Source organism: Fusarium oxysporum, genomic scaffold (assembly GCF_000149955.1).
Source record: "Fusarium oxysporum f. sp. lycopersici 4287 supercont2.34 genomic scaffold, whole genome shotgun sequence".
Classification (NCBI taxonomy): Eukaryota; Fungi; Ascomycota; class Sordariomycetes; order Hypocreales; family Nectriaceae; genus Fusarium; species Fusarium oxysporum.
Window position 1 is genome coordinate 262859 of NW_017264846.1, and position 25295 is coordinate 288153.

At 50.8% G+C, this 25295-nt stretch overlaps 7 protein-coding genes across 7 annotated transcripts; 4 read left to right on the forward strand and 3 right to left on the reverse strand.

The window, feature by feature from the left end:
- Positions 1-4573: 4573 nt before the first annotated feature.
- On the reverse strand, positions 4574-5628 carry FOXG_16354 (uncharacterized protein; the record flags this gene model as incomplete). The annotated part of the gene is made up of 3 exons (XM_018396390.1): positions 4574-5310; positions 5380-5419; positions 5560-5628. 3 exons carry the CDS (start codon positions 5626-5628, stop codon positions 4574-4576), a joined length of 846 nt encoding a protein of 281 aa, XP_018256998.1.
- Positions 5629-5922: 294 nt separating this feature from the next.
- FOXG_22433 (uncharacterized protein) lies at positions 5923-6120 on the forward strand (the record flags this gene model as incomplete). Its single annotated transcript, XM_018402841.1, has 1 exon — positions 5923-6120. One exon carries the CDS (start codon positions 5923-5925, stop codon positions 6118-6120), a length of 198 nt encoding a protein of 65 aa, XP_018256999.1.
- Positions 6121-8420: 2300 nt separating this feature from the next.
- FOXG_16355 (uncharacterized protein) lies at positions 8421-10145 on the forward strand (the record flags this gene model as incomplete). Its single annotated transcript, XM_018396391.1, has 3 exons — positions 8421-8480; positions 8627-9970; positions 10050-10145. 3 exons carry the CDS (start codon positions 8421-8423, stop codon positions 10143-10145), a joined length of 1500 nt encoding a protein of 499 aa, XP_018257000.1.
- Positions 10146-11527: 1382 nt separating this feature from the next.
- Positions 11528-11981, reverse strand: FOXG_16356 (uncharacterized protein; the record flags this gene model as incomplete). Its single annotated transcript, XM_018396392.1, has 2 exons — positions 11528-11898; positions 11975-11981. The coding sequence occupies 2 exons, from the start codon at positions 11979-11981 to the stop codon at positions 11528-11530; spliced, it is 378 nt and encodes a 125-aa protein (XP_018257001.1).
- A 924-nt stretch (positions 11982-12905) lies between these two features.
- On the forward strand, positions 12906-13856 carry FOXG_16357 (uncharacterized protein; the record flags this gene model as incomplete). The annotated part of the gene is made up of 1 exon (XM_018396393.1): positions 12906-13856. One exon carries the CDS (start codon positions 12906-12908, stop codon positions 13854-13856), a length of 951 nt encoding a protein of 316 aa, XP_018257002.1.
- A 4565-nt stretch (positions 13857-18421) lies between these two features.
- Positions 18422-19742, reverse strand: FOXG_16359 (uncharacterized protein; the record flags this gene model as incomplete). The annotated part of the gene is made up of 4 exons (XM_018396394.1): positions 18422-18775; positions 18831-19062; positions 19442-19631; positions 19697-19742. 4 exons carry the CDS (start codon positions 19740-19742, stop codon positions 18422-18424), a joined length of 822 nt encoding a protein of 273 aa, XP_018257003.1.
- A 276-nt stretch (positions 19743-20018) lies between these two features.
- Positions 20019-20304, forward strand: FOXG_22434 (uncharacterized protein; the record flags this gene model as incomplete). Its single annotated transcript, XM_018402842.1, has 3 exons — positions 20019-20066; positions 20134-20239; positions 20285-20304. 3 exons carry the CDS (start codon positions 20019-20021, stop codon positions 20302-20304), a joined length of 174 nt encoding a protein of 57 aa, XP_018257004.1.
- Between the last annotated feature and the right edge of the window lie 4991 nt (positions 20305-25295).

A 25295-nucleotide genomic window follows, 5' to 3' on the forward strand; every position in this document is an offset into this window, starting at 1 on the left:
ACTCGAGTTGCTTCGGTCAATGGTTCTTTAGGCGCCACGATACCTGTCCTATATGTAAATCACGGATCATGCCGCATAGTTAAACTCTTGAAGGATTGCCCAAGTCTTATACACTTCGGCAATATCAATTGGACCACTCCCACACAATTTGTTACGGCGTGGAATTGTAAGCTCTTGTGACTTTTCCAGCCCTGTGTCCGGCGTCATTTGTTTGCCTCTTTCCAGAGATGATTTCTTTGGCATGGAGAACAGCGGGACAGTGGGGTTCGATCAAAACCATCATGACTCTCGGTCGTCCCGCCCGATAAGTAAGTCAAAGGTCTACCACCTCAACGTGGCCATTCCTCACTACACTTAACCGTTTTAAACCATACCGTTCCCTAGTTCCCTAATCAATATGGCCATCATCAAGGAGAACATGAACCACTGAGTTGCTCAGGCATCCGTGAAAGGCCACTTACAGCTCGTTTGTAGAGGAAGGTTAAACTCCTCCCGAACACAGACCAATTCATCTTTCCAGTGAAGCAAGGGCATTATGAATCTATCGAAAACCCAGCCCCAGTTAACTCTGTCTATAGATGCTCCCCACCTCAGATTTATGCGATAGGCCAATCAAAGTCATCCATTAAGACTTCCATTAGTGAGCTTACCCCCCAGTAACACGGTCAGACTGGCTAAAGAGAAAGGAGCTTCTTTAACTTTTACGCCCCGTCCTAGCGACATCAAACCGCGTCAGTGCCAGTTTGTTTACCTCTCAGCGCGTACCATTCCTCATGGATCGACGCCTAACCCGATGGAATCCAATGACATTATGCTTCCTTCGCCTCCAGCCTCTGCCTTTTCTTTTCTCTGACCACCGAGAAATTTGGCGAGTCAATTCGAGCTGACAACGCATACGGCATTGCCAGACTACCCTACCGTTGCAGATCTTCCACGAGCGATTTGGAGGAACAAACGATATGTTTTGGAAGAGCTCTTATCCCGGAAAGGCTCGAAGGGCCGGAAGAGCTGGACCAAGCGCCATTGGTTTTTTCCTCGTTGAGGTTGACACTAACGATAGTCCGTTGAGTCCTTACTGGGCCTGTCGTTTGTGCGACGCGAAGGGTCAGCCCGAGTTCTTCGCCGCTGCTGCTACGAGTTCGGCAGCTGACCACCCCCGCAAGTATGTGAATGTGACGTCGCGAGCTTGAGCACTATTGACCAACGCCAGGTCTCACAGGATTTTCGAGAGCAGTCAAGCAGCTGATCCAGATCTGTCAACCGATGAATCTGAACGGCCTAAGCGACGACGCTTGCAGTACGGTACTGTGCCGCGCGCCAGAGTCAAGATGATCCGAGAACTGAGCCTGGGACTTCTGATCAACACCAATGTTCCTTTTTCTTTCTTTAGCGATACATTCTTTGAGCAACTCGCCTGGCAACTTGACCCTCGCCTATCTGATCAGATACCATAGAGCCGGCAATCGATGGGCCGTTTGCTGGATAACATGTACGAGTCTAAAAAGTATGATGTCAAGCCGGAGCTCTCAGATGCCCTTACCAGATTCCATCTAGGGTTCGACTTGTGGACCTCACCCAATCGGCACGCTGCCATGGCAGTCACAGCTCATTTTCTTGACCGCCAGGGCAAGCACCAGTCGTGTCTTCTGGCACTCCGTCGCCAACTCGGATGTCACAGCGGGGAAAATCTCGCGGTGACGCTTGGGCAAGTTGTGCGTGAATGGAAGATAGAGGATCGAGTTGGAACAATGATGTCGGATAACGCATCTTCGAACGACAGCTGTCTTCTGAACTTTTGCAGAAATCTCGACGCAGAGATGGGCCCGGCGGACGTTCGGGCCAGACGCATGCGCTGCTATGGGTAAACCTGGTTGCTCGTGTTTTCCTCTACGGCGAAGATTTCGAGGCTTCGTAGCCGAATATCACGTCTTCAACTTCCTCGGTCGCCACGAGGATGATCTACGATACTGGAGAAAGAAAGGGCCGGTGGGGAAGCCCCACAACGTTGTCAAGTACATCGGATCTTCCACTCAGAGGTGTGAGCTCTTTAAGAGGATCTCAAGCGAGAATGACCAAGCACAAGAATATCTCCTGGCGAGTGAGTCGACAGCAGAACTAGAGGTCGTTATGAACAACGAAATAAAATTGATCTCCACTTATCTCATGATCTCTCGAGCGCTCGTCAAGCAAGGAGACATCAAGACGTTCTTAGTCCATCCAGCGGTGGAGAAATGGCTTCCCGAGGCCGACGTGTTGAAGGGGGATGACTGGAGACCTTTGGCAGATATTAAACATATTCTTGAGCCATTCTATCTCCAAACTAAGAGAACGCAAGGCTGGGGCAGCGAGTGAGGTAATGGACGGCTTTGGAAGGTGATGAGAGGCATGGAATACTTGCTGGAACACCTTGAGAATCGGAAGCTGTTTTATCATGCTGTTCTAGACGAGGTAGCTAGAGAGAATACCAACTCGTAGGTCGAGCTAGCCGGAGGGCGATCAGACCGAAATCGGCAGCTTCCTGCTAGATTTAGTGGTTGCGAGATGGATATGCATCCATGAAAGTCAATGCAAACTTTGTAAAGCTCTTTGCCAGGTCGTGGCTCGGGACAATGTGATGATGGATCAGGCAAGCCATCAGGATCATCGGGAGTTGACATGGGAAAGGATCACCCACGTTATCTAAGACTCCATCATCACCGCCTGGCAGAAACTCGATGAATACTATATCAAGCTTGGAGTCTACCTGGATTGCTGGTACTGTTGCAACCGGCCGGTGGAGGAGCAGCGAGGGGCAATTGTTGAGACTATAGCATCCCCAAGCGTGCCGCAGAGAACGCCGGTAGACAGTATGTTCAAGCAGTGGGTGAAGAGCAGGACAGCGAAGACTACGGTGATGGGAAGCAAGCCTGAGCGGTATCTGCGGCTAGAGCCGCAAGAGACTGAGGAGCCAACCGAGTGATGGATGGTTCACCAGGGACAATTCCCGATGGTAAGCCAGTTGCCTCTTGATATACTCGCGATACCGGCGATGGCGACTGATTGCGAGAGGTCGTTCAGCCTAGCCAAGTTAACGTTGACGAAGCAGAGGCTTTCGATGATGACGGTAACATTGGAGAAGTTGCGGTGCCTCAAAAATTGGGTCAGACATGGTGCTGTGAAGCTGGGGGGCGACAACAGATGGGGGAGACGAGGTCCAGTTGGAGATTGGAAATAGCAGCATGGAGGGTGTAGACGGTAAGATTTGAAATATTTGAATTGTTTGAATAAATATTTCAAACAACAAATCCAGCACTGAGGGTTACCAAATTTCTCAAATATGACCCCGGAGTTGATTTGTTTGATTTGAGGGCAGCGCTGATGCCTATACAGAAATTGCTTCGCAGCTAAAGACAACTAAATGGCAGGCCCAATGGGCTATTACGGCGCCTTCTGAAACCCCTCGCCGCCAGTCAGGGCGCCCTTCCCTACTGGCTGAAGCCCAGGCTAGAGAATTTCCTTCCTTCCTTCCTTCTTTCCCTCCTAGCTAACCGGTTCTTAGGTTGATGGCCTCATCACATTCGTATGTAGCTCCAAAGCAGCGCGCTGGATGTCATGCCAAAGGTTACCACAAGCACTAGGTTGCAGCTGCTCTTGGTATGCTATCTGCCATGCCCTCAGCCGTGCTGACTTTAAGAGATATATTGCACGGCGCAAGTCACTAATTACAGAGGCAAATCAACAGAAACGGCTAGCCGTTGCTGAGGCCCATGTCGGCTGGTTCCTAGATCAATGGAAGACCATCTCATGGTCCGATGAGACTTGGCTTACAGCCGGAAGGCACACGCCAATATGGATAACAAGAAGGCCCGGCGAAGAGCTTGACCCAACCTGCATTATTGGACGGGAACAAAAGAAGTATGGCTGGATGTTTTGGGGCTGCTTTTCAGGGCTTATAGGCCCGGGCCCCAGGTATCTTCCAGGAAAAGGATTGGGGCCGTATTGATTAGTATTCCTACCAACAGCATATTGTCCCGATTGTTGATGGCTGACTTCGTCTCTATCCGGGAACTAAGCTTTATTTTATGCATAATAATGCCCCAGGCCATAAGACGGCTCTAACTATTAGAGAGCTACGGGAGAGAGATATTGAAGTTATAGAATGACCTCCTTTGTCGTCCGATTTGAACCCTATAGAAGCTGCTTGGAATAGGATGATGGACTATCGCTGTGCACTTTCCAGAGACGATGTCATATGATCGGCTACGGATTGTAGTTAAAGAGGCTTAGGATTCCCTTGAAGCTTCCTTCTCTGATCACCTTCTAGCTACAATGCAAGAACGATGTCAGGATGTTATTGATGCAAATGGAATGTATACAAAATAGTAGAAATAGCTTAGATTGATGGTATATCAAGGGGAGAAAAAGATAGCCTTTTTTGACCCATCTGTGAGTGGAGCCGGGATTAGAAAACCTATGCCTGATACCGTAGCAGATTCTAAAGTGTAAATACTAAGAAATTTGAAATTGTGCCTCAAACCTATCTGTGCCGCATGCTTATCATATACGTTATCAAAAGCCAAACTTAATTGTCAGTTTATATATCCTGTTCAGGGGTAAAGACATTATGTAGATTATAGTTGACAGCTGTTTTAAGTAAGCTCAATACATATACCTTACCGCCGCTCCATGGGTTAGTTGTTTTACCCTCGAACAGCCTATCATTTTCCTTTTCTAATGCCAAGATACGATGTGTCGCTGTGTCCAAAACTTCGCCTCTGCTCAAGACGTATCCTACCTCTGTTGCTCTGGCTCCTCTCAGGTCATCATCATTCGTGCGTGACGCTTGCAAGACGGCAAGCAAGTTCTCAAAACGCAGTTTCAAGCGTGTGCGGTACGGCTTCTCGACGTCGTTGTGGCATTCACGAGCCTGCAAGGAAGGCGCCATTTTTTTGCGAGGACTCTTGGGTTTGCGGGATGCTGAACGGAGTTTGACGTCGGCGAACCCGCTACCGCTGTGTTCGTTCTTGATGTTGTCGATGTTGGTGTCGTCGCCGGTGCTAATGCTGCTGTGGCCCCCTGGTGATGGAGTCTTGTCTGCCGTGACTGATAGGCTATGATTTGGCCGTTTGTCCGTGTTCTCCGTGCTTGTGGCAGAGCCAGACTGAAAAGGGTGTTCGCTTGTGGCATTGAGGGGGCTGTTGGGCTGGGAGAGGAGGAGGTTTAGGATGTACTGATCGGAGGACGAGTAGTCCGATGTGGGCTGAGGTGATGAGAAGGATTGATTATTATTTACTGTGAAGTGGCCGAGAGCATGTATTTCATAAGGAGTGCCTACAACACAAGCTCATGTAATTCATCAGTACAGACGAAGCATCGATCATGCTGTGGCGTATTCCGTACCTGGATCCAGAGTCTGGTTCGAGAGTAGCTGTGGGTTTGGCTTTAGCGATTAACGAAACAAGGAATTTCGGATGTTACAAGGCCAGGGTGAATTAATCAAATTGACAAGTAAGTGAGGGTGGAAACAGAACGACCGTTACGCAGCTGCCCTCAGTCGTACTGCCGGAGGCGTTGACTTACCTCATACCGGTTGTCTCCTTGATACCAGCCAGGAAGAGTAAGCTCGTTGGGGTAGTCATAGCTAGCCATTCTGGGTCGAGCGCAGTTTTCTAGAGGCAATTCGGATCGTATCTTACAATGGGATATTGAAAGAAATTGTGCGTGTACATGCCAAAGTTGGCGATATTTCAGTAATATTTATTTTACGAGAGCACGTCGCTTAGCACCACCACTCCATTGGCAATGTCAATCCCGAGCGTACCCGCAAGCGACTTTGTAGCCCGCCGAGCGAGTGTACCTTATCAACAGTACACACTCAACCCACCATCAGAAGCGCCTCAAGATTTGCCGTAGTAGCCGTCTAGAAGCTATGGCAAAGACAGGATGGTGCCACAGCAGGAGCTGGATGTCGATGAGCACGATGGGGACTCAATCGGCTTGCCATTCGTCCAGTTGCAGACGTGTCCCTCGAGGCAACGGCATGGAGGAGATGAATCGGCTGGATTGGTCCGAATGCTTCAAGCTACAGACGATACTTTGCGCCGACACGGAGCACCAGGTGTTGTTATTCCTCACGTGTAAGATGCATGTAATTTCGGTTGACACTGTAAACCCTTCAAGCTCTGCCTCAATGTTAAATGGAGGGGTAAGAAAAGATAGGAGCATCTACATCCGGTCAAGAGCGCTTGACCTAAGTTACTGTTTCCATGGCTCGCTTAACTTGTCGGTGGTTCGGGGATGCGGGGATTATTACCTACGTAAGTACTGAGTAACTGAAGGATAATCGAGTTCTGGGCCTGTGTGCTGGTGACATTATTGGCTACACGCTGCCTTTGGTGACGTGTTTAATCCCCCAGTGCCGTATCATGTTGCATTTAGGGATTAACGCACAAACGTATATTAGTCAAGGGCTTGACCACAGTTTACAGTACTGTCATTTGAAAGATTCGTCCTAAGAGAAGGTCCCCTTAATCAACGTAAGGATTCGGAGAATTTGGTGCGGGTCGCCGGGGATCCAAGGACAATCTCCGCATTTCCGTCCATATCTTTGCTACAGCGAAATATCGATCTCAATTCTGATTCGTTGTCTGCGCCGAGGAGATGCCTTCAAGGGTCTATTATCGAGACTGACCAACTGCCATGGCATGTGGCTGGTTGTACCAATCTCAGTCTATTGACCCCGCGACCCTGTATGCTGACTGTGAAGGTGTCGGTATAGACTTTCATGATCATATCACACCCGACCAGAGCCGATGCCGCGTCAAACTCACCCCAGGCTGTTATAGCAACTAACAGATCATAGCAATCGCGCCTGATGCCGGTACCCGCTGGAAGCTCCGCATCGCTATCCCTTTAGTCGGCATAGCCCTTCAGAGCGGTCACAACAGGGGAGTCTAGCTAATCAGGCAATACGCATCAAATGTATATAGATAAGCCCTGTAGTCACAAATCTGTGAACTTATCTACCTGCGATAAAAGTCGAGCTATTACAGGAGGGTGACAAGCCTTCTAACCCTATACTGGGCAAGCTCTTGTAACCATACTGTACGTGGGGGCAAGTGGGGCGAGATACCTGCTGAAGGGCTATGCCGACTAAAGGGATAGTTCAGCAAATTCTTAACCTAGATTCGTGAGGATTTCCTCCCCGACTGCGTGGTGTTGAAGAAATGGCGAATCGACTACTTGCTAACCGCGACGCGTCACCAGTTGGCAAGCGTTGGGCTATCAATTTCGTTAAGCGGCAACTAGATCTCAAGATGCATTTTCAGCGGAGATATGACTATCGGAGGGCCAAATGCGAAGACCCAACTATGATTCGCGACTGGTTCAGGCTCATACAGAATGCAATCGCGAAGTATGGTATCCAATCATTCCCATGATATAATGTCAGGTGGGTCTCGGTTTGTGTCCGCTGTATTTCCTGTCTAACCTGTGCGTTTTCTCTGGGGCCTGGGCTTATGTCGAATTAGGAATAGACCAATCAGTGACAAGCCATGACAGAGCATAGAGTTAGGGACCGAATTAAGTGGATATAAACATGTCACGATGAGGTATTGGAGAAGCAGGCATAGCATCAGATATGGCAACACTGAGACAAATTGTACTAAGCTTCCCAAACTTTAAATCTGATCATGATTCCAAACATAACCACGAAGAGTATCTACTGTTTGCCACTGTTTCAAAGCAGCGTTTCGACAGTGTTTACCTACATTCATCGTTTGTGGAGCCGGTGGGCATGAGTGGGCGAGGCACCCGCCAGCTTGTAGAGTGGCAATGCGAGGTCTCTTGTGGCGACCGCGTGGCTCTAGGGGTATAATGCCCTAACCTTGCTACTAGCCCTATGCTCGATAAGATGAGGCGGGGGTCAAGGTGCAAGACCCTACCTACAAGCAATGAGGCTAGTTGCAGAGGGTTTTCTCTTAAAAGATGTAGCTGCATCTCTCATCTAAACCATCCTGTAGCTGTCACTAGCGCAATCCTGTACTACTCGCTCCTTCAGCCGACGGTGCCGCTCTGCTCCCAATCCCGCCTACGTTATTAGATGTCCTTACGGTCATCGTCATACCGTTGCTGTCTTTATACTCAGATATTATTCGTCGAGCGGCATTCCCGCTTTGGCTACGGCCTCCCTCGATCATATCCAAAAGGTCATTACTGCCCATCTCGGAGCCTACGGCTATACGACCTCGCCAGTTCAACGGGGCTGCTCACCAGCTCTGGAACCTCGTCGGAGCCCTAGATCATGGGAAACACCATTGTTCGAGCAATAGACTAAGCCAGTCTCTTCCGTCTAGCGCAATTCATACAGCAAAGCAAATTCGTTCTTCCAAGCAGTGCCGGCAAATCATCCGCCTCCTATCAACTCTCCCTGCGCAATCAAAATGCATCAGGCATCGTCGCGCTTGCTACGCATGGCGGACGATAGCCGACCGTTCAGCAAGGTATGTACGATGGCTCTCTACTCTTTTGACACGCCTGCCTGTCATACTGCGGCGAAGCATAAGGATGGCCGCCACTGCCATGACGCTTCTCGAAACCTCATTCCTCGCTATGATATTGGCCATTGGCTGACTCGGTCACCCAACAGGACTTTAAGGATATCTTCTCTACCCTCATCGTCAGTCTGCTGCCCCTCTCGGCCCACCGCGTCCGGTTCATCAAGGTCGAGTACACCTTCCTCTCCGAAGAAGCTATCAACAACCTGATGTGTCTCAAATTCTCCCAATCCAACCATCTACCCGACCCTAAGGATTCCTCTCGCATTATCACCACAACCACTTCTACCACATTCTCAATGGCCAAGGATGTGGCCCGCTCTATCTGCCAACGCTTTGTTGAAGCCCGGCTTGTTGAATCGGCGGATGGTAAACACCAGCAGGTGTATACCATGGCGGGATCCGTTTGGCAATTGACACCAAAGGGAATCACTGTATTGGGCCGTTTCTGCGCGAGAAATGGCATTCAGCAGAAGCAGGTATCAGAACTTACTCATCTCAGAGCGACGCGGCTTGTTCTCCTTGAACGAGATTCGCAAACTGACAAACTTCACCATGACCGAGGCACCCTCGAGATCATCTTTCGCCGGCTCGTCGGTGCCGATAGCTGCGATGCTATGTCGGGTGTGACCGCTGCTGATTCAAGCTCGATGCACGAATACAGGGATAATACCACCAAGGTCAAGATTACTGCTGAGCTTAAGCTTAACGGGAAGACCCACCGCGATACCTTCACCGGCAAGGCTATAAACGACTGGTTAATGAACTATTCGACCATCATGGAAGAGCGTGAAGCCGTTGCGGTTGCCACTCTTTTCGTGGCTTATAATCTAATAGAGTGTATTGCCGAGGACGGGACATATACTTCCCAGAATCCCAGCCCCGGGAACAATGTCTTCCAGCCTAGAAAGCGTGCTATCTACCAATTAACGCAGCAAGCTAAGGATCTCATTAATGGCTCAAGGCCACCAACACGGTCTTCGGAGAGGGGGGGCAGCGCTGGTTTCCAGCGGAACGGTATCTTCAAGGATTCCAATACGCAACGACTCGACAAGATCCTGAAAGATCCTTCCGTGCGGCTTCTCTTCTGCGAGCACTGCCGAGACACATATTGCGAGGAAAATCTGTCCTTCTACCAAGAAGTGGATAAGTTCATACGAAATTGTAAGGTGGGCACGGGCGCTGCCCATGAGGAGCCCAACATCGCCGCAATGGACGTTATGAGTGAGAATATAGCTCAGGCGTATAGAATTTATAATGCTTTCCTTGCTGCCGGCTCGCCTTCCGAGCTCAATATTGACCACCAGCTGCGGAACAGCCTTACCACCCGGATGACGAAGGCTGTGAGTCAGGACACTATCATGATCGACACTCTTCAAGAAGTTATATCTCTATTTGAAGATGCCCAAAATGCTGTCTTCAAATTGATGGCTAGCGTAAGTTTGGTTTAATACCCACCTCGCAATCCCAAAATGGCCGCTCTCGGGATCTCCGACCAGACGCTAACAGAAACAGGACTTGGTGCCAAAATTTCTGAGCAACCCCAAGTATGAGCAGCAATTACGAGGCTACAAGCTTGACCTAGTTGGAAAGGGTCCTGAGCGGGGCTAGGGCTATCAATGCATGGGCGGCACCCAGAGAATACGCGTTCACAACTGGGAGATCTTCGTAGTCAACTAGCGGGAGGCAGTTGGTCACCTACGCATGTGATAGATGGTACCATCCTCCTAGTGCCTCAAGGGATGGCCAGCGCAAGACTACTACCCGAGGAACGAACTATCCGTTTTCTATTATCGCCAAGGAATCACGGGATAAGACTACTTGGTCCTTAAGGCATCGCCCGGATAGACGATTTGCCTCACGTAGCCACGAGTCAAGCCTGGATCCATCTGCTCATCCAACACACCGGAAACTATCTAGTAAGGAGAAGTCTACGGTTGCTAGCCTTGCAAGTGCTGGGGTGCCTTCTAAGAATATCAGGGCCTATATCCGTCAAAACCCAGATTCAATTCTACCACCGAACGGCTTTAAGGACAGCACTGCTGTCGGACAAACTGTCGATGAGATTTTGCCGGTAGTCTCTTGGCTCGTCGAATCACGCAGTGGAACTCCTGTTTGACCATCCGAACCTCGTGGTTGAAGTCGAGAGGGTAGATTCTTCTGATTGCAGAGGCAAGGTCGTCCAACTCCGCTGGTGGGCGAATACGCGAGGGGAATTTCTATATCACCAAGCTCTACGATTTCGACACATCGTTTGAGTTCATCATTTGTCGTTACGTGGATCCGACCAGGTTGCATCGGGGCTGGCCTGGTGTCAGAGAGAGGCCAAGCTGTGTGTGAAGTTGTCGGAGCTTTTCGCAAGGTGGTCCTCGACAGAGGCCTCAGCGAGAGGGATATTCGTAAGGGCAAGACCAATAGTATGTCCATGCGGAGTTATTGGTATGCTTAGACTGTTCAGTATGTAGAGGTTATTTCCTGATACCAAATCTGCAATTTCTTGGCCGCGGTCGGTGGCGTGGCCCGTTTGCCAGCTATGATGTCTGGCATTAAAGTAACCAGCAACGAGGCATCATTCTGGAACAGCCCATCATAGCAGTATATCCAGGGCCTCCTTCTTGCCATTCTGGCAATAGAAGTTGACTATATTCATGCCGTTAATTGTAAGCCAAAGCGTATCTCGAGTCTGAAAGGACCGAATCTGATCTGCCAGAAGCCTTAGGTCTCGTCGGACATGTGTCATGACTCTAGGCCAAGTGTCGTTCCTGTCCCACGTTGCGATAGGTGTGAATGTGTCATATGCCGGGTGGGTTTTGGCGAGACAACGAGTGCTTGTGAAGGTTGTCCATGGCTCCTGCAGAAGGATATTATCGTATCGTTCGGAGTCAGCTAGCGCCAGGGCGCAGTCGTGGACCAGAGGGATCTTGCCGACGTTAGCCTGAAAGATCATGAGTGATTTCCTGTCCTTCTTCGTTCCTGCGAGTGTCTATTCTTGGTCATGAGGATGGGTGATATAAGGCGATCCTGTTCCTTTGCTGGATTCGCCTGTTGTAGTCATCCATGCCTTCACTCTGGGGGAAGGTGCTCATAGGCTCAGGAGCGGGTTGGGCCTTGGCACGAGCTTTTGTTTTCCTACCGTTATCTTTTATCCCCGCCTCCTTCTTCTTGCTGGAACCACGCCTTGTAGACTTGGTAGCAGCAGGCTGGTTTGTGTTTTGCTGGTGCTTGTCGGATTGAGTCGATGAAGAGCCGCGCCGGCTTTCTGAGCCGCCGGTCGACATCTCTGAACAGGTAGACTCGGTAGCTGGGGACGGAATGGGATACCCTTGCATGGAGGTAGCAGATGAGGCCCATTGCGTTGAATATTCTGGTTTGTACGTGTAGTAGTAGGTGCTGCTGTCGTTGTTGAATTGGGGCTCTTCTGGCGCGTCAACATTGGGAACCAGCCATCTCGGAGGATTTGGGAAAGATAGTATCATCAAGGAAACACCACTGCTCCCACCGCACTTGTGGTAGGGTACCGTATGTGCTCATTGCGGTGTGACCTTGGTTTATATAAGTCATGTCTGAGCGCGACAGTACAGGCAGGAGAGATATCTGATGTAAAATCATCAAAGGTTGATACTCCATTCTTTGGAGGAGGATGGCCCGCATGGTAGAAGTTGAGGAAGACACTACCCATTACTGTTGTAGCAGTTGTTGTAGTAGTAGTAGTTGTTGTCGTAGTTATGTTACGAGCTCAATTCACTACCGGCAAAGAGAGGTAAGAAAAAAGAGCCCATGTCAGATGGCGACAAAAGCTGAGAGCTGAGTAGTAGAGACAAGTAACGTCGAAGCTAAAGTGGATAGCCCGGACAGGTAACGTCTTGGTCCCGGGGCCAGGTGGCATTTGTACCTGGTGAGGAGAAATAAGGGGCCATTAATGGTTGTTGCACCAGAGAATAAAAACATTGGAAGCATGGGAGAAGCTAACTTTGAGAGGGGGCCAGTTTGCAGGAGGGGATCGTCTCAAAAACAAGAGCTGCTATTGGCTATACAATAACGGACTGGCTTCCAAAGCCTACTATTCGTGGACTGCCTCGAGTGGATGTGATTGGAAGACAAAGAAATCAGCTGGGGAGGTGAGTTGGTCAGGTATTGGGGAGAAGAGACACAGACGCATGCACAGACACTAGGCAAGTGCAGACCAAAAGGAATTGGTACATTTAACACCGCTGATCCTGCCCGCCGCCAACCTTTAGTCCACCTCTTGCCTCATCATACACAATTAACATGATCCGATCATTATCAGCAGAGCCCGCCAAGCCCAAGCGAAAGGGTATGTTGCCATTTCCCTTTGTATATTTGTTAGTCTTGTTTCATTGTTCTCATGCCATGGATGTCCGGCGCATTGTAGTAAGCATGAACAAAGCAAACCAAAGCAGGACAACCTACCCCTACCATAAGTTACTAATACAACATCATTCAGGCACCAGAAGTGTTTCTACCCTTACTCCCGCACAACGCGCCCGTAAGAGAGCCAACGATCGAGAGGCCCAGAGGGTGATCCGCGCCCGTACCAAAGAGCACATAGAGCGGTTAGAGAGCGAGTTGGCGGTGCTCAAGAGCAAGGAAAGCCGTGACCAGATCGTTCAAGGGCTGTTGCGCCGCAACAAGGCAATCGAGAAAGAGCTGATTCGACTCGAGCAGATTATGAGGATGTCAATCACTTCGTCATCTTACTCTGCACCAGGTCTAACTCTACGACAGCTCTCATTGCCCGAAGAGCTCTTAACGCCATCAGTCTACGATGGAAACCTCAGCACTGATAGCGATGCCATTGATAGTCCTCGTGGATCACCATTCTCTGGCGACTACAACTCCCTCCCCGACTACAGCCAACAATATGTCCCCTTATCGAACAACTGCGAATCCTTAGCGAGCACCGTCTCCTGCCCCATTCCCTCCAGCGTCTCGACCCCATCATCATCAGCCGACTATAGCGCTGGCTATATCCCAACCAGCGCGCCCACCTCGGTCCTCCCCTCTAACGACACCAGCTCCTCAAGTCTCAGCGCTGTGTGCGACAAGGGAGTTGTCAAGATGGAGTATGACGAGGTGGGCCATCACGGTACAATAGCCCAAGAGCTTCCTCTACCCGATATGAGGCATGGCGAGGAGGTTAGTCACGTTCAATATCCAGACGACGGGTTCCGCCTCAGTGATCCTCCACTGCATCCCGGCACTCCCTATTCTCACGCCTACATGCCGCATCAACAGCAGCAGCAGTCCGCCTGGAACCTGTATCCCATGTACTACCCTCAGCCACATTCGTCGGTTCATTAAATTTCCCCGGCGGTTGAAACTGGCATGTACCCAGTATTATCATGCCATTGACGTGCCGCCTCGATCATCTTCTGATTGGCTTCGCCCAGAACCGTCGCCAACAGACCCAGGCCAAGGCGATCTGCCAGCTTCTAGAACGCGTATAACCCCGCTCCCCATGTCCTGATTCTGTACCCTGCATGTGACCGGCTACAAGCCACGAAGTGTGTTACTCTGAACTATTTTTTAAGTTTGAAGTTGCATTAGCAAGAAACTCCAGGATAGCTTTGATATAATTGGCCGAACTTTGACCTCCTGAGACAGTAGGAATAAGCCATCCCGAATTAGGATGTTGATATGCATGCTGCAAGTGTAATGCGCAGGGCTAGCCTGAAGGTAATATGCTGCCACTGGTCATGTCTTGGTCTTGAGGGGTTAGTTACTGCCGTTTATTGATGAAGGCTGATTGATGAACTGTTGCTGTAGGAGGGTCGGAATCGGCCGGAGGCGAAGGCCGCCACTTCTTTTACTGACATGTGACGGAGCTATATCCGTTTGACAGTTAAAAAAGACCTCGGACGTTATCCCTGTTGCAGATTACAGTTCATTCTCCGCAGAAATGCTACCCCAAGATCCAGGGGAACTCTTAAAGCACTAACGTCATCTTGCTAGGGAGAACTTGATTCCTTTCGCCCAGGCTGGCGGTCCATTCCATTTCCATCCACGCAGCCTCTTGTAGGATGGATGGACGTCCATTTAGTCCCACCTGAGATGGAATGGATGGAAATGGACGCTAAGAGTGGGCCCGTGGAATGGATGGACGTGGAAATGGAAATGCGTGGACGCTATAAAGGTACAGTACACGTGATCCTCCCACCCGTTGCCTCCCGGGCCTCCGCAAAGCTCGTTTCAGCTAACAGATCAGTCCCTGGCACCTTTGCAACCTCAAGGAGCTTCTCCGTGCTCTTAATATAACCTCCGCAATGCCATGATCTCACCGTCTGTGTCATCCCGATCATACTAGCGTCCAGCCTGGCACGATCGTCTCGAACCATTCGACCGCATGTTGAGAAGAGTCTCTCAACATCAGCAGACATAGGAAGGACAGAGAGCACATCGAGAGCCATTTGTGACAGACGTGGATACTCTTCTCGTCTCTCATACCAATGGCTAATAGGATCTAGGATATTCTGGTCGGACTTGTGGACGTCACGGAACCAATCGCTGTATTCGTCGCCAACAGCATGTGTAGAACTGCTAGCCGCATCCTCGGCTTGCAACAAGGTAGTCATCAATGAAGGTGTTTGTAATAGAGTCGGGCCTGACCATATTCTCCACGATACTCGTCAAAGGGATTCCGATATATGCGCCGCTTCTTCGTGGCTGGCTAGTTGCGTTCTCGATCTCGAGAGATAATTCGCGGCTCGTAGTGAGACCAGTATAGTTCTTCTACAAGGGACTTTGCAGTTTGGATCCAGTCTGGGCGGTCCGCCCACACGTCCTCGAAATATCCCCAACGATACGCTGGGTTAAGTGCAATGGCGCCATAATAAACCGGCGTCTCGTCAAGCCGCGAGTAGTACTTGTCAAGCTTTTTCCAACAGAGGTTAATGTAAACCTTGAAGTGCTCGGAATCGGGATATCGATGGGCAGCAGCCTTATATACCTCCATTTTGCCAAGGAGGTATTCATAGCCTAGCAGGGTATCCCACGGACATCCATATGCCCCAACGTATCCTTCTGTTGAATGTTGGAGGGTTCACCCTCAACTTCAGGATTAAGGTTCAGAATTAAGGTTTGACGCCCTAAACTTAGATCGTAGGACTTTCATCTAGGACTTTCTAGGACTCAAGTCCTAGAAGGAACCAGTCAAAGATATAAGGTCTCAATGGTCCTTCGATTGCGAAAGAATCAAGAAATATACACGATTCACCTTAATATCTGACACCTTCCTTCCGCTTGCGCTGCTGACCGTCGCCTTCAAGAGTAATCAAGACGTGCTCGAAGTGTTGAAGGACCACGTTAAATAAGGAAATAATAGCCCAGTCCTTCTCCTCGAGTTTATTCTCGTCCCTAAGGCAGAGCGGCATCTCGCTGCTTGACTTCTTTCCCCTCAATACCAACCCCTCCCACTCGCTCTTCTGCGCATACCAAAGGTCCTCGAGGAAGTCTTTCAGGTGAAGGGCACGCCGAATCATATAAAGGGTGGAAAGCCAACGGGTAACCACATCAATGATAACATCTAGAGGTTTCTTCGCTCGAACCACCGGATCGTCAGACTTGCTGTACGCGGTAAGCTGAAGAGACCGGAGGAGATTGGTAAGCGAGTCTGAGCGGTGGATCCAGAAGATGAGGTTATAAAGTTTCCCAACTGGTCCTTTTCGTCGCCATAGCTCGTGGGCCTTCGCGTCAAGGGTCTCGTTCCCTTGGATATCATCCTCGAAGGCCTCGGAATTATGGCCAAAAAGAAGTGCTTTAACGGCGAGATTGAGGATATGGCCAAAGCAGCGCAATCGCCGAGTTTTACCCTTGAAACCGATCGCTTTCCCAATTTCTTCCATCGCCGTGTCGCTATTGCTGGCGTTATCAAGTGTGAAATATCCCACCTTATGGGTTATGCCGTAGCTTCGAAGGACCTCGACCACGTGGGTGGCGATATTGTCCCCAGAATGGCGGTCAACAAGCTCAGGAAGGCCAAGCACAAGCTTTCCTGGCTGGCCAAGGGCGTTGAGAAAGTAGCAACAGATTCCATACAAAGCGTGGCGATTATTGGACCTTCAACCATCGAACGCAATATGAAGTAACCCTGGAGCTGTCGCTAATGCTCGCTTGATCTCAGCCTTGTTTTCCTCGTATACCTGAAGAATACGCCTACAGACGGTATTGTGGGTAATATGCGCTTCGGTTGTATTCACGAGTGGATTGAGATATTCGAAAGCGGCGCGGAGGTATGGATCTTCAGTCTGTCGGAAAGAAGAATTGCTGTTGATAATCCACGAGACTACCAAGCGCTGGAAGACTAACCGGTCAAAACGGCCAATGATCTGGTTTGCAATCTGCTGCTCTCGCGCATCACGGGTATTCAACTTCATCATCTCGGCGATATTCCTCGATGGTATCTTCTTTGCTTTGCTAGGCGGCTTCCGTCTTCCGGAAGGGTCACAGACCTTGTGGTCATTCCAGGGATGGATCTCCGCGTTCTGCGTACCACTCGAGGCCGCCGAATGAGGGTTTGGCCTGCGACTGTCAACACAGACCTTGCAAACCCATCGCCGCTTTGTATCGTCATCGCTCTTCTCGATATCGTAGCCGAATTGCCATATCCACGACGATATAGACGCACAGCGCTGGGATTGCGTGTAGCCAGGGAAGTCTTTCCAAGGGAAGAGGTCCCACGAGGTCTTCTTATCCCCTTGGTCTGGCGGCTCGAGCGCCATAGAGCTGACAATTCGACTCTCAGCCATTCTACGCGGTACAGAATGCAGTTGCATGGAGACGCTCGAACGCGGTACCGTGACGCGAAATGTCCACGACCCCATGGCTGTTATGTTCTGTTTAAAGATACCTTAATTTGTATGTGAAAATGCCTGGTATATAGGTACTTGCGATCTCTACCGACCATGACCAAGTTAGTCCTCCCTGAATTACAGGGTATTCTGGGGACTAGGCTAGGAACCCCCTACCAGTCCATACCCCTGCTTCCATTTCCACCTAACCATTCCACGGAGCCCTGGCGTGGATGGATGGATTATGTAACGGCAGCTCCATGGAGTGGATGAAAATGGATGCACGGACCATCCATTTCCACGCCATGGATACGTGGACAGTGGACGTGGAATGGATCGCCAGCCTGGATGAGCGCTGCACAGCACAGCCTCTGGTAGACAGACCAGGCTTCAGCTGCTGAAGATGGGACGCTGAACACTTGGAGAATTTGACCTTCAAGCAGGACTGTCACAGGGACAAGCGAGGCTGGGAAAAGTGGCAAGGTGTAAGGACTGGAGAGGTTAAGGATGTTAAGGGTAAAATGTGGGGAGAACAATGTAACGAGATGGCCCTATGAGGCGTATCCTCCCGGGCGTAATAACTTCATTCATTTCGTTTAGGGCTGGGGTATTGGATGGGAAACGGGCAACGGGCAACGACCAATAAGAAAGCTTGGAAGACAGTTACAGCGATGGGACCGGATGTCAAGTGGGTTTCGTCAGCAAGATGGAATGTCGATGGAAACGTGTGGACATCGTCGGGTGTGAGTATTCCCCTCTAGAGCTTTTGACATAATGGATATGCTAACAAGGCTGGGGCAGGTTACTTCTGGCTTGGATCTAATCTTCGCCTTTATTGAAGAGATTTATGGCGCGACTTATGCGAAGGACCTTCAGGGGACGATTGAGTTCATGAGAATGGATGATGCGTGCGATGATCCTTTCGCTGAGGTGCATGACATTCCACCCAGTGGTGACTGTAGACTGGTAAAAGTGCATAGGAGCGAATATTATGTTCGGCCCGTCTATTCTAGATTATTCGCTAGTTCTTTCGTCAAGCCCATAACTCCCAAGTCTCAACCACGACTCCTTCAACACAAATTACGTCAGCTCTAGTGCGCTACTAGAAACATCAGACATCAGACGGCTTTCCTTCCTCCGCATTCTAATCATCTTGCGAACAGAACCCGCAGTATACATTGCAAATACAATGATACTGACAACAGCATAGGCAATGATCAGACCCGTAGAAGCACCTGATAACTGCAGACCAATCCCACCATTAACGATCCCAATTATCATCAAAGCCCGGCCGTACCAGAGATGGGCGTGGCTAACGGCGGTTCGTCGTTCGTATCTGAGGTAGTTCTTGTGATGCCACCATCCTAGGATTGGCTGTATAATCATGAGGATGCATACAATGGTGCCGAGCTGGACATGAGGTTCGGTGAACCACTAAACACGAGTTAGCAAGTATTGTCGTTCAAAGAACAATTGTTGGAATACATACGTCTCCGCCGCGGTCGGCAGCAATCTTGCCGACACCAAAGCCAGCCCACATGCCGATAAACATAATTATCTGCCATGAAGCATGAACAAGCCACTTCCCCAGCAACGGCATCAATAGGGAACCGATGGGAAATCCTAGTAGGAAAACGACGGACATAATGACACCATGAATCGTGCCAGTATGGTCCTCACCACCACCGCCACCGGCAACAGCGTCGTTGCTGGAGCCTGAGCTAGGCTGAGTATTCGACTTGTATGGTAAAAGGGTTGTTGTTCGAAGTTATGAATGCTTTTGAAAGGTCGACTGAGAAACCGTCGGTGCCGTCGTGCTCGTCGAAGTCAGCACTGACATCGGTCGTGTCCAAAGGACTACCAGTCCTCCAAGCACTGATCCCAGTCACTAGACCCTTTCAAGTCCAAAGTACCTAGGTCACCACATTCTAATATTTGGCCACCATCGGTTTTATTCGAGACGGCCGCTTTCCTTCAAGAAAGCTTGACAGAAACTGCATGCGGGCTATACGTCAGGCCATATTAATGGGCCCATGCCCCCTGTTCTCCGTGGCTCAAAGGTAACATTTCTCCAGAACCCGTGCTTGATAAACGACGAACATTGTAGAGCCGCTCATGCGGTCTCCGGTTCCGAGGGCGATCCATTGGTAATCGGTGGGAGCTTCGAGTCGTAGGAATAACGTGTCAGAGCTTGACGAGGCTGTTGAAGATGGCACGCCCCAGCTGTAACAAATCTTGCTAGAATCTCCATCGCAGTAGGACACTGGAGATGCTGATGTCTTTCCAGCGACTAGATAAGAAGGTTTATGAGATCCTGCCTAATGCTGCATTTTTTGAGCAGTCAGGGGGTCTTACTTAGCGCTAGAGCGCCAACAATGGCTTTTGTCGGGGTGAGCTTCATGTCAATGGATCATGAATGTCTCAACGGCTAATTGTGGCAATGAGTGACTAATGTGTTGAGAAGGTATACTGTGCTGATACTCGAGTAGAGCGTTCTAAAGATACTCGATAGACCATCATGAAACTCCTTTTGGATTTAACGCTCTTTAAGCTTCATTTTTCTGGCCAATTTGACTAACCAACAGTTAGCATACGTAATCCTCCTCAAAAGCCACTGCAAAAATAGCCCTGATCTAAAACCTCCGGGTTCTTTGCGCCAATCACAAGTCATGTAATTATGCTTACGCCTTTCCAGAATGTCGGGTGGCTGCACTTCCAGCCGAAAGTACGTCAGCCCTCCCTTTATCCCAAAATATTCAATCACCTAAAATGGCGGCCGACTACTACAGTAGGAGCATTTTAGGGTCGGATCATGCCCATGCACAGAGATCGTTGCCAAGAGATCCCCCAGTCTTGGCGTCAATGATCGGAAGTTGCTCCATTTTGAGCCTCTTGGTGGTATGCTAGAGGGAAAGACTTACGCGGCCTTGAAATTAATCATAGACTGGACAGGGAATTTTTAGAGACAGTGTCATGGTGTTGGATGCGCCACATGTTTCAGCAGAAATGGCTGCATTCGCGGCTCACCTTGTTTGCCGTACAACCGATATTTATCAGACCTCGGTTAGCTTTATGCATAAGTTCAACACCCAAAATTTACCATCGGGCTTTACATCCTGTCGAGAAGGTTAGTGCGAGAAATATGACGATACTTTTGTTTGTTGCTGACTAGCAAATTGCCCGCACTACGTGTCACTGCTATCATAGCCCCTTCTACATACATCTTACCCGTGGACTAAATGAACCTACTTTTCGATATCACCAGTTTAGAAGCCGGTGTATCAGAGCTAGTGGTGTTAGTTCAGCGGATATTGCCGTGAGTAAAATTCCCCCCCTTTACTTCGTGATCTGATGATGCATGAGGGTACAGTCACACACGTTATTTGATTGGCTGCCCAAAACTTGGTGTCGCACTGAGCGTGCTTAAAGAGTTAAAGTAAAATGTGTTGAGCAGCAGCAAAAATATGCTGATTTTTGTCTCAAGTTATCTCTTATGAATGAATGAATGAATTTATTCCGCCAGGGAGGATACGCCTCATAGGGCCCACGACATGTATGCGTTTTGCTCGTCTCTCGGGCCAAGAGTGGCGGAGTACTTTGCTACAATATTATCATTCGCTCCTCCGCTGGCGGTGTTGCGCACAATGCCACCTATGCCGACTAGTCCCGTTTCTCGCAGAGGCGCTCGTTGCGATGAGCACTTGTCTCATGTTGCTGGTCTCGGTCACGTCGTCACCTGTATCTACATATGCCGCTGCCTCCTTGTCTGAATCGTACTCCACCACCATGTGTCTATGCCACGGTGGTAGTGCATACGGCTCGATCGTTTCCATCCGTTCTATTGCGCCATCGTGGGCGAGTGCTAGTTTCGTCAACGGCGACATATACCTCCGTGTCTCCCTCACCCTAAGTGTCGCCAGCGGGTGCGCCTTCGGCAGTGTTTGCATGTTGACGTAGAGCCGTGTGCCGGCCTGCGCGTGGCGTTCACCGATGGGTAGAATACCAGCTTCAGCTTCCGCCACTGCCATCGAAACCGTCTTGAAGGCTCCTGTGATGGCTTGCACACCCATTTTCTGTGCCTCGTTCAGCCACCTGGTCTCCCTCCACCCGCGTCGGTGGGACCAAACGTTCGAAGCGTAGTATCGTCGGGGCCACCGTTGCTACAAACAACTGTCTCGCCGTCCGGGGCGTCAACATCTTCAGCCTTCGTAGACACATGGCCGCCCGAAGTCCCCGTGTAGCTGCTTCCTTTACGTGTTCCTCATACCGCAACTCCGAGTCCATCACTAGTCCTAGTATCTTGCCACTTTTCTTTGGGATGATCGCCTGGCCTTTGATCGTATACGGGCTTTCATCGGTGCGTTCGTGATGGCGCGTGAAGTGTATGATGACTGTCTTGTCCTCCTCAAATGTCGCCCCGCTTCGTCTTTGCCACTCCAGTGCTCTGTCGATGACGGCCTGGATGCCTACTCGGTTGGCTTCTGCTGTCGGACCCGTCACCCAGGCTGAGTAGTCATCGATAAAGGCGATTGATCCACCTTTTGCATCGATCTTGCATTGCACGAGGTCTGCGTTGAAGAAAAGGAACAGCACCGGTGACAGCGGCGACCCTTGCGGAAGCCCAGCCTGTGGCAGGTCCCGTCGCCCAGAGGTGTAGCCGTTTACCACGATCGTCACGGATCGATTGGAGCAGAAAGCGTCGATCCACTTTACTACCCCCTTGGGGATGCCTCTGGCTTCCAGTCTCTGCAGTAATCGATCCTTGAATACCCCGTTGTATGCTCCCTTCACGTCGAAGCTTATCAGGCTGAGCACCTTCCGGTTGCGCCACGCTTTGTAGATGTGCTCCTGAAGGAGCAGGAGAGCCTGGTCGGCCGATCGTTGCTTCCTTCCGCCAAAATGGTTGGTGGGTAGCAGTCCGAATGTCTCTACCGCGTACGAGATCCGGTCAGCCACGATTGCCTCTAGAATCTTGCCCAGAGTCGATAGAAGTGAGATCGGTCTCCATGACTTGGCTACCTTGTAGTTGTCCTTGCCTGGCTTCTTGAGCGGGATGATTTTCGCGCTCCTCCACTGGACCGGCAGCTCTCCGTCTCTCAGGGATGTCCGAAACAGATGCAACACCCGCTCTCCCACTACTGGCCAGAGCTGCTTCCACACCATCGCCTGCAGTCCATCTTCGCCTGGGGCTTTCCATGCCTTGGCCGCCATCACCTTCTCTTCCACCTCCTCTAGCGTCAACTCTGGCATCGCTACTTCTCGCTGCGCCGGCCGGCGCTCTTCATCCTCGATCACAGCCGGCAGAGGGGGGAAGAAGACGCTGAGAAGCTCCTCTGCCTGTTCTGCCTTGTCGCTCGTCGTCGTTCCATCTCTTCTCTTTAGAGGAGGTATTTTATCACCCATTGCTTCGCCTCCAGGCGAGAGGTACTTGGCTGATTGCCAGATGTTGGCTCCGTCTTCGAGAAAGCTGTCCCAGTGTGCCTTTTTCTGCCTCCTGATCGCGTCGTGGTATTCCTGTGCCGCTTCTCTGGCCTTTTGCTCTAGGTCTGCTGCCTCTCGTCCTCGTCGCCGGCATGCCCTTGCCTGGTTGCGCCAATATGTGTACATCCGCCGCAGTCGGGTCAGGTCCGTCGTCCACCACCTCTTGGCATAAGGCGACGGCTTGACCCGTGGGACCAGGTCGTTGATCGCGTCCAGCACCACCGACATTAGCCTGTCCGTCTGAGCCTGCACTGTGCCGCCAAACGGCAACGCTTCCAGTTTCGTCCTCACCCTCTCCTTGATCTCTAACCAAGGTGCATTTTTGAATAGCAGTCTGTCGCTGGGCGTTCGTTCCGGCGGTGTTGTGTCAAACTCCGTTCGGATCGCCCGATGGTCCGATCCATGCTCTGTTGGATGTATCCCACAGCTCGTCATCTCGTCTGCCAGCTCCGTTGATGCCAGCACCAGGTCAATCGTGCTCGCTATACCCCCTGGGCCTTCCCACGTTTTCGTGCCTCGGGGCAGCAGGCCGTGAAGGCCATGTTCTCCCATCAGCTCTATGATCGGTCCAGCTTCGCCTTGCCTCCTTCCCGTCACTTCATCACCTCCCCATAGTGTGTCATGACGATTGAAATCCCCTACCAAGATCACGTCAGTTCTTCTGCCGGACCCATTGCGGAATTTTGCAATCGCCGTGTGCAGCTGTCCCATCGCCGCTTCGAGTGCCTGCTCGTTTCTCCCCTCTATATATACCGACACAACCAGCACGTCACGCTCAGGGAACCTGACGATCGCTGCCGTCAGGTCTGGTGACGGTATCGGGACCTGCTCTGCCTCCAAGTCCCTCCGTACCCAGAGCATGCTGCGGATCGGCCATCGCGACACACGCGGCTCACGCGTCTTGGTGGGGATCATCTTCGTCCAGTTGCTGTGGTGATTAGGCACCGTCATCACCTGTCCCTCGATTGTGCATGCCCATGGCTCTGCCACCGCCAGCGCTACATAGTCCTCAAGTTCTTTGTCATTCATCATGCTCAGATGCACCTTATCGTTCTTACGCACGTTCAGTTGGTACACTTGTAGCCTAGTGCTCATCTCCTCGCATTTGACGCAATCGACATGCTCGACGGAATGATTCGTGCCGTCCTCCGCATGACACGCACACTGGCTCTGCTGATTCGCATTGTCCATGGTGATGTCCTCGCTCCGCACATCTGCCGCATCTCTGCGCTTCTTTGCAGACGAATGCCTTGTGGCCTAGCCCCCAGCAATTGTAGCATTGCACCACCTCGGCTCTAGGCTCGAACATGCTAGTTCTCGCCGATTCGCCTGCGAGGTGAAAGTATTTGTCTTCCAAGAGCCGTCTTGCATCGCTTTCTTTCGTCACGTAAATCACCATCGATCCGTATGCCTTGCCGTTTCCCTTATCGCTAAGCCAGCTCATCCTAGCAATCGTCACTTCGTTCTCTTGGCCGAGTACTTCAGCAACGCCGGGAAGAAGGTTGTGGTTCGAGTCCAGGACCGCCGACCGGTTAGCCCCATTGATCTTGACCGGGTACAGCCGCTCTCTCAGGAGCTTTGCCCCCGGTATATTTGTTTCCAACACTGCTTGTCGAACCATGTGAAGTTCCGCCACGTTTCTACAGATTACCTTGATGATGTTGGCGTTCCTAGCCCCTCTAACCACCGCTGCGCATCTCCATCTCTCGCCCTCCTTTTTTGTCCTCACAGCGGCTTCGATAGCCTGTCGGACCTCTCCGATCTGCGCCTTGTTTCTGTCATCGTCGCCCACTCCGGAGATGTCTATCATGCAGAACAGATCCTCTCCAGGGGATGAAAGCGGCGGCGTAGGTGATGACACCACCTCGGGGCCTCTAACGCCGCCATTCTGCCCCTCTGTTGGCGACATACGAGCTATGTCTGCAAATGACTGCCTGGGGTTCGTCCGGGCGGAGCCGGCTACGGCGTGCTGCGCCGTGATGTCTAATTTCTCATGGATGCGTTTGAGCTCTTCGGAAGCCTGCACTTGCAGGGGCTCGATATCGCATGGGGCGTGCTGCTGCATTCGTTTGAGTTCGTCAACCTATTCCTGCATCAGCTTTCGTTCCTGTGCGGCTTGCGCCTGAATGCCTTGAATATCCTGTTGCAGCTGCCTAATCGCTTTCTCCTGGCCTTCGATCATTTGCTTGAGCGCCTGTTGCTCCTTTTTCCAGGCATTCCACAGAGTTTCAATGATTCTCTGGTGAGAAGTCGTGATTTCCTTCACGGTTTCCTGCTGCGCCTTCGCCATCTGTTTCATTGTTTCGTCGCGTACTTCGCGAATCAGGGCTTGCATTACTATCCCAACATTACCAGACAAGTTCTCCATTCCTTTCGCTGTTAGCTTTCGTGGCCGGTCTGATTTGCGCATGCTGGAATCCCGAGGGCAGGCGTCCTCAGAGGTCACAACGATGCTGTCCGCAACCGCGTCCAT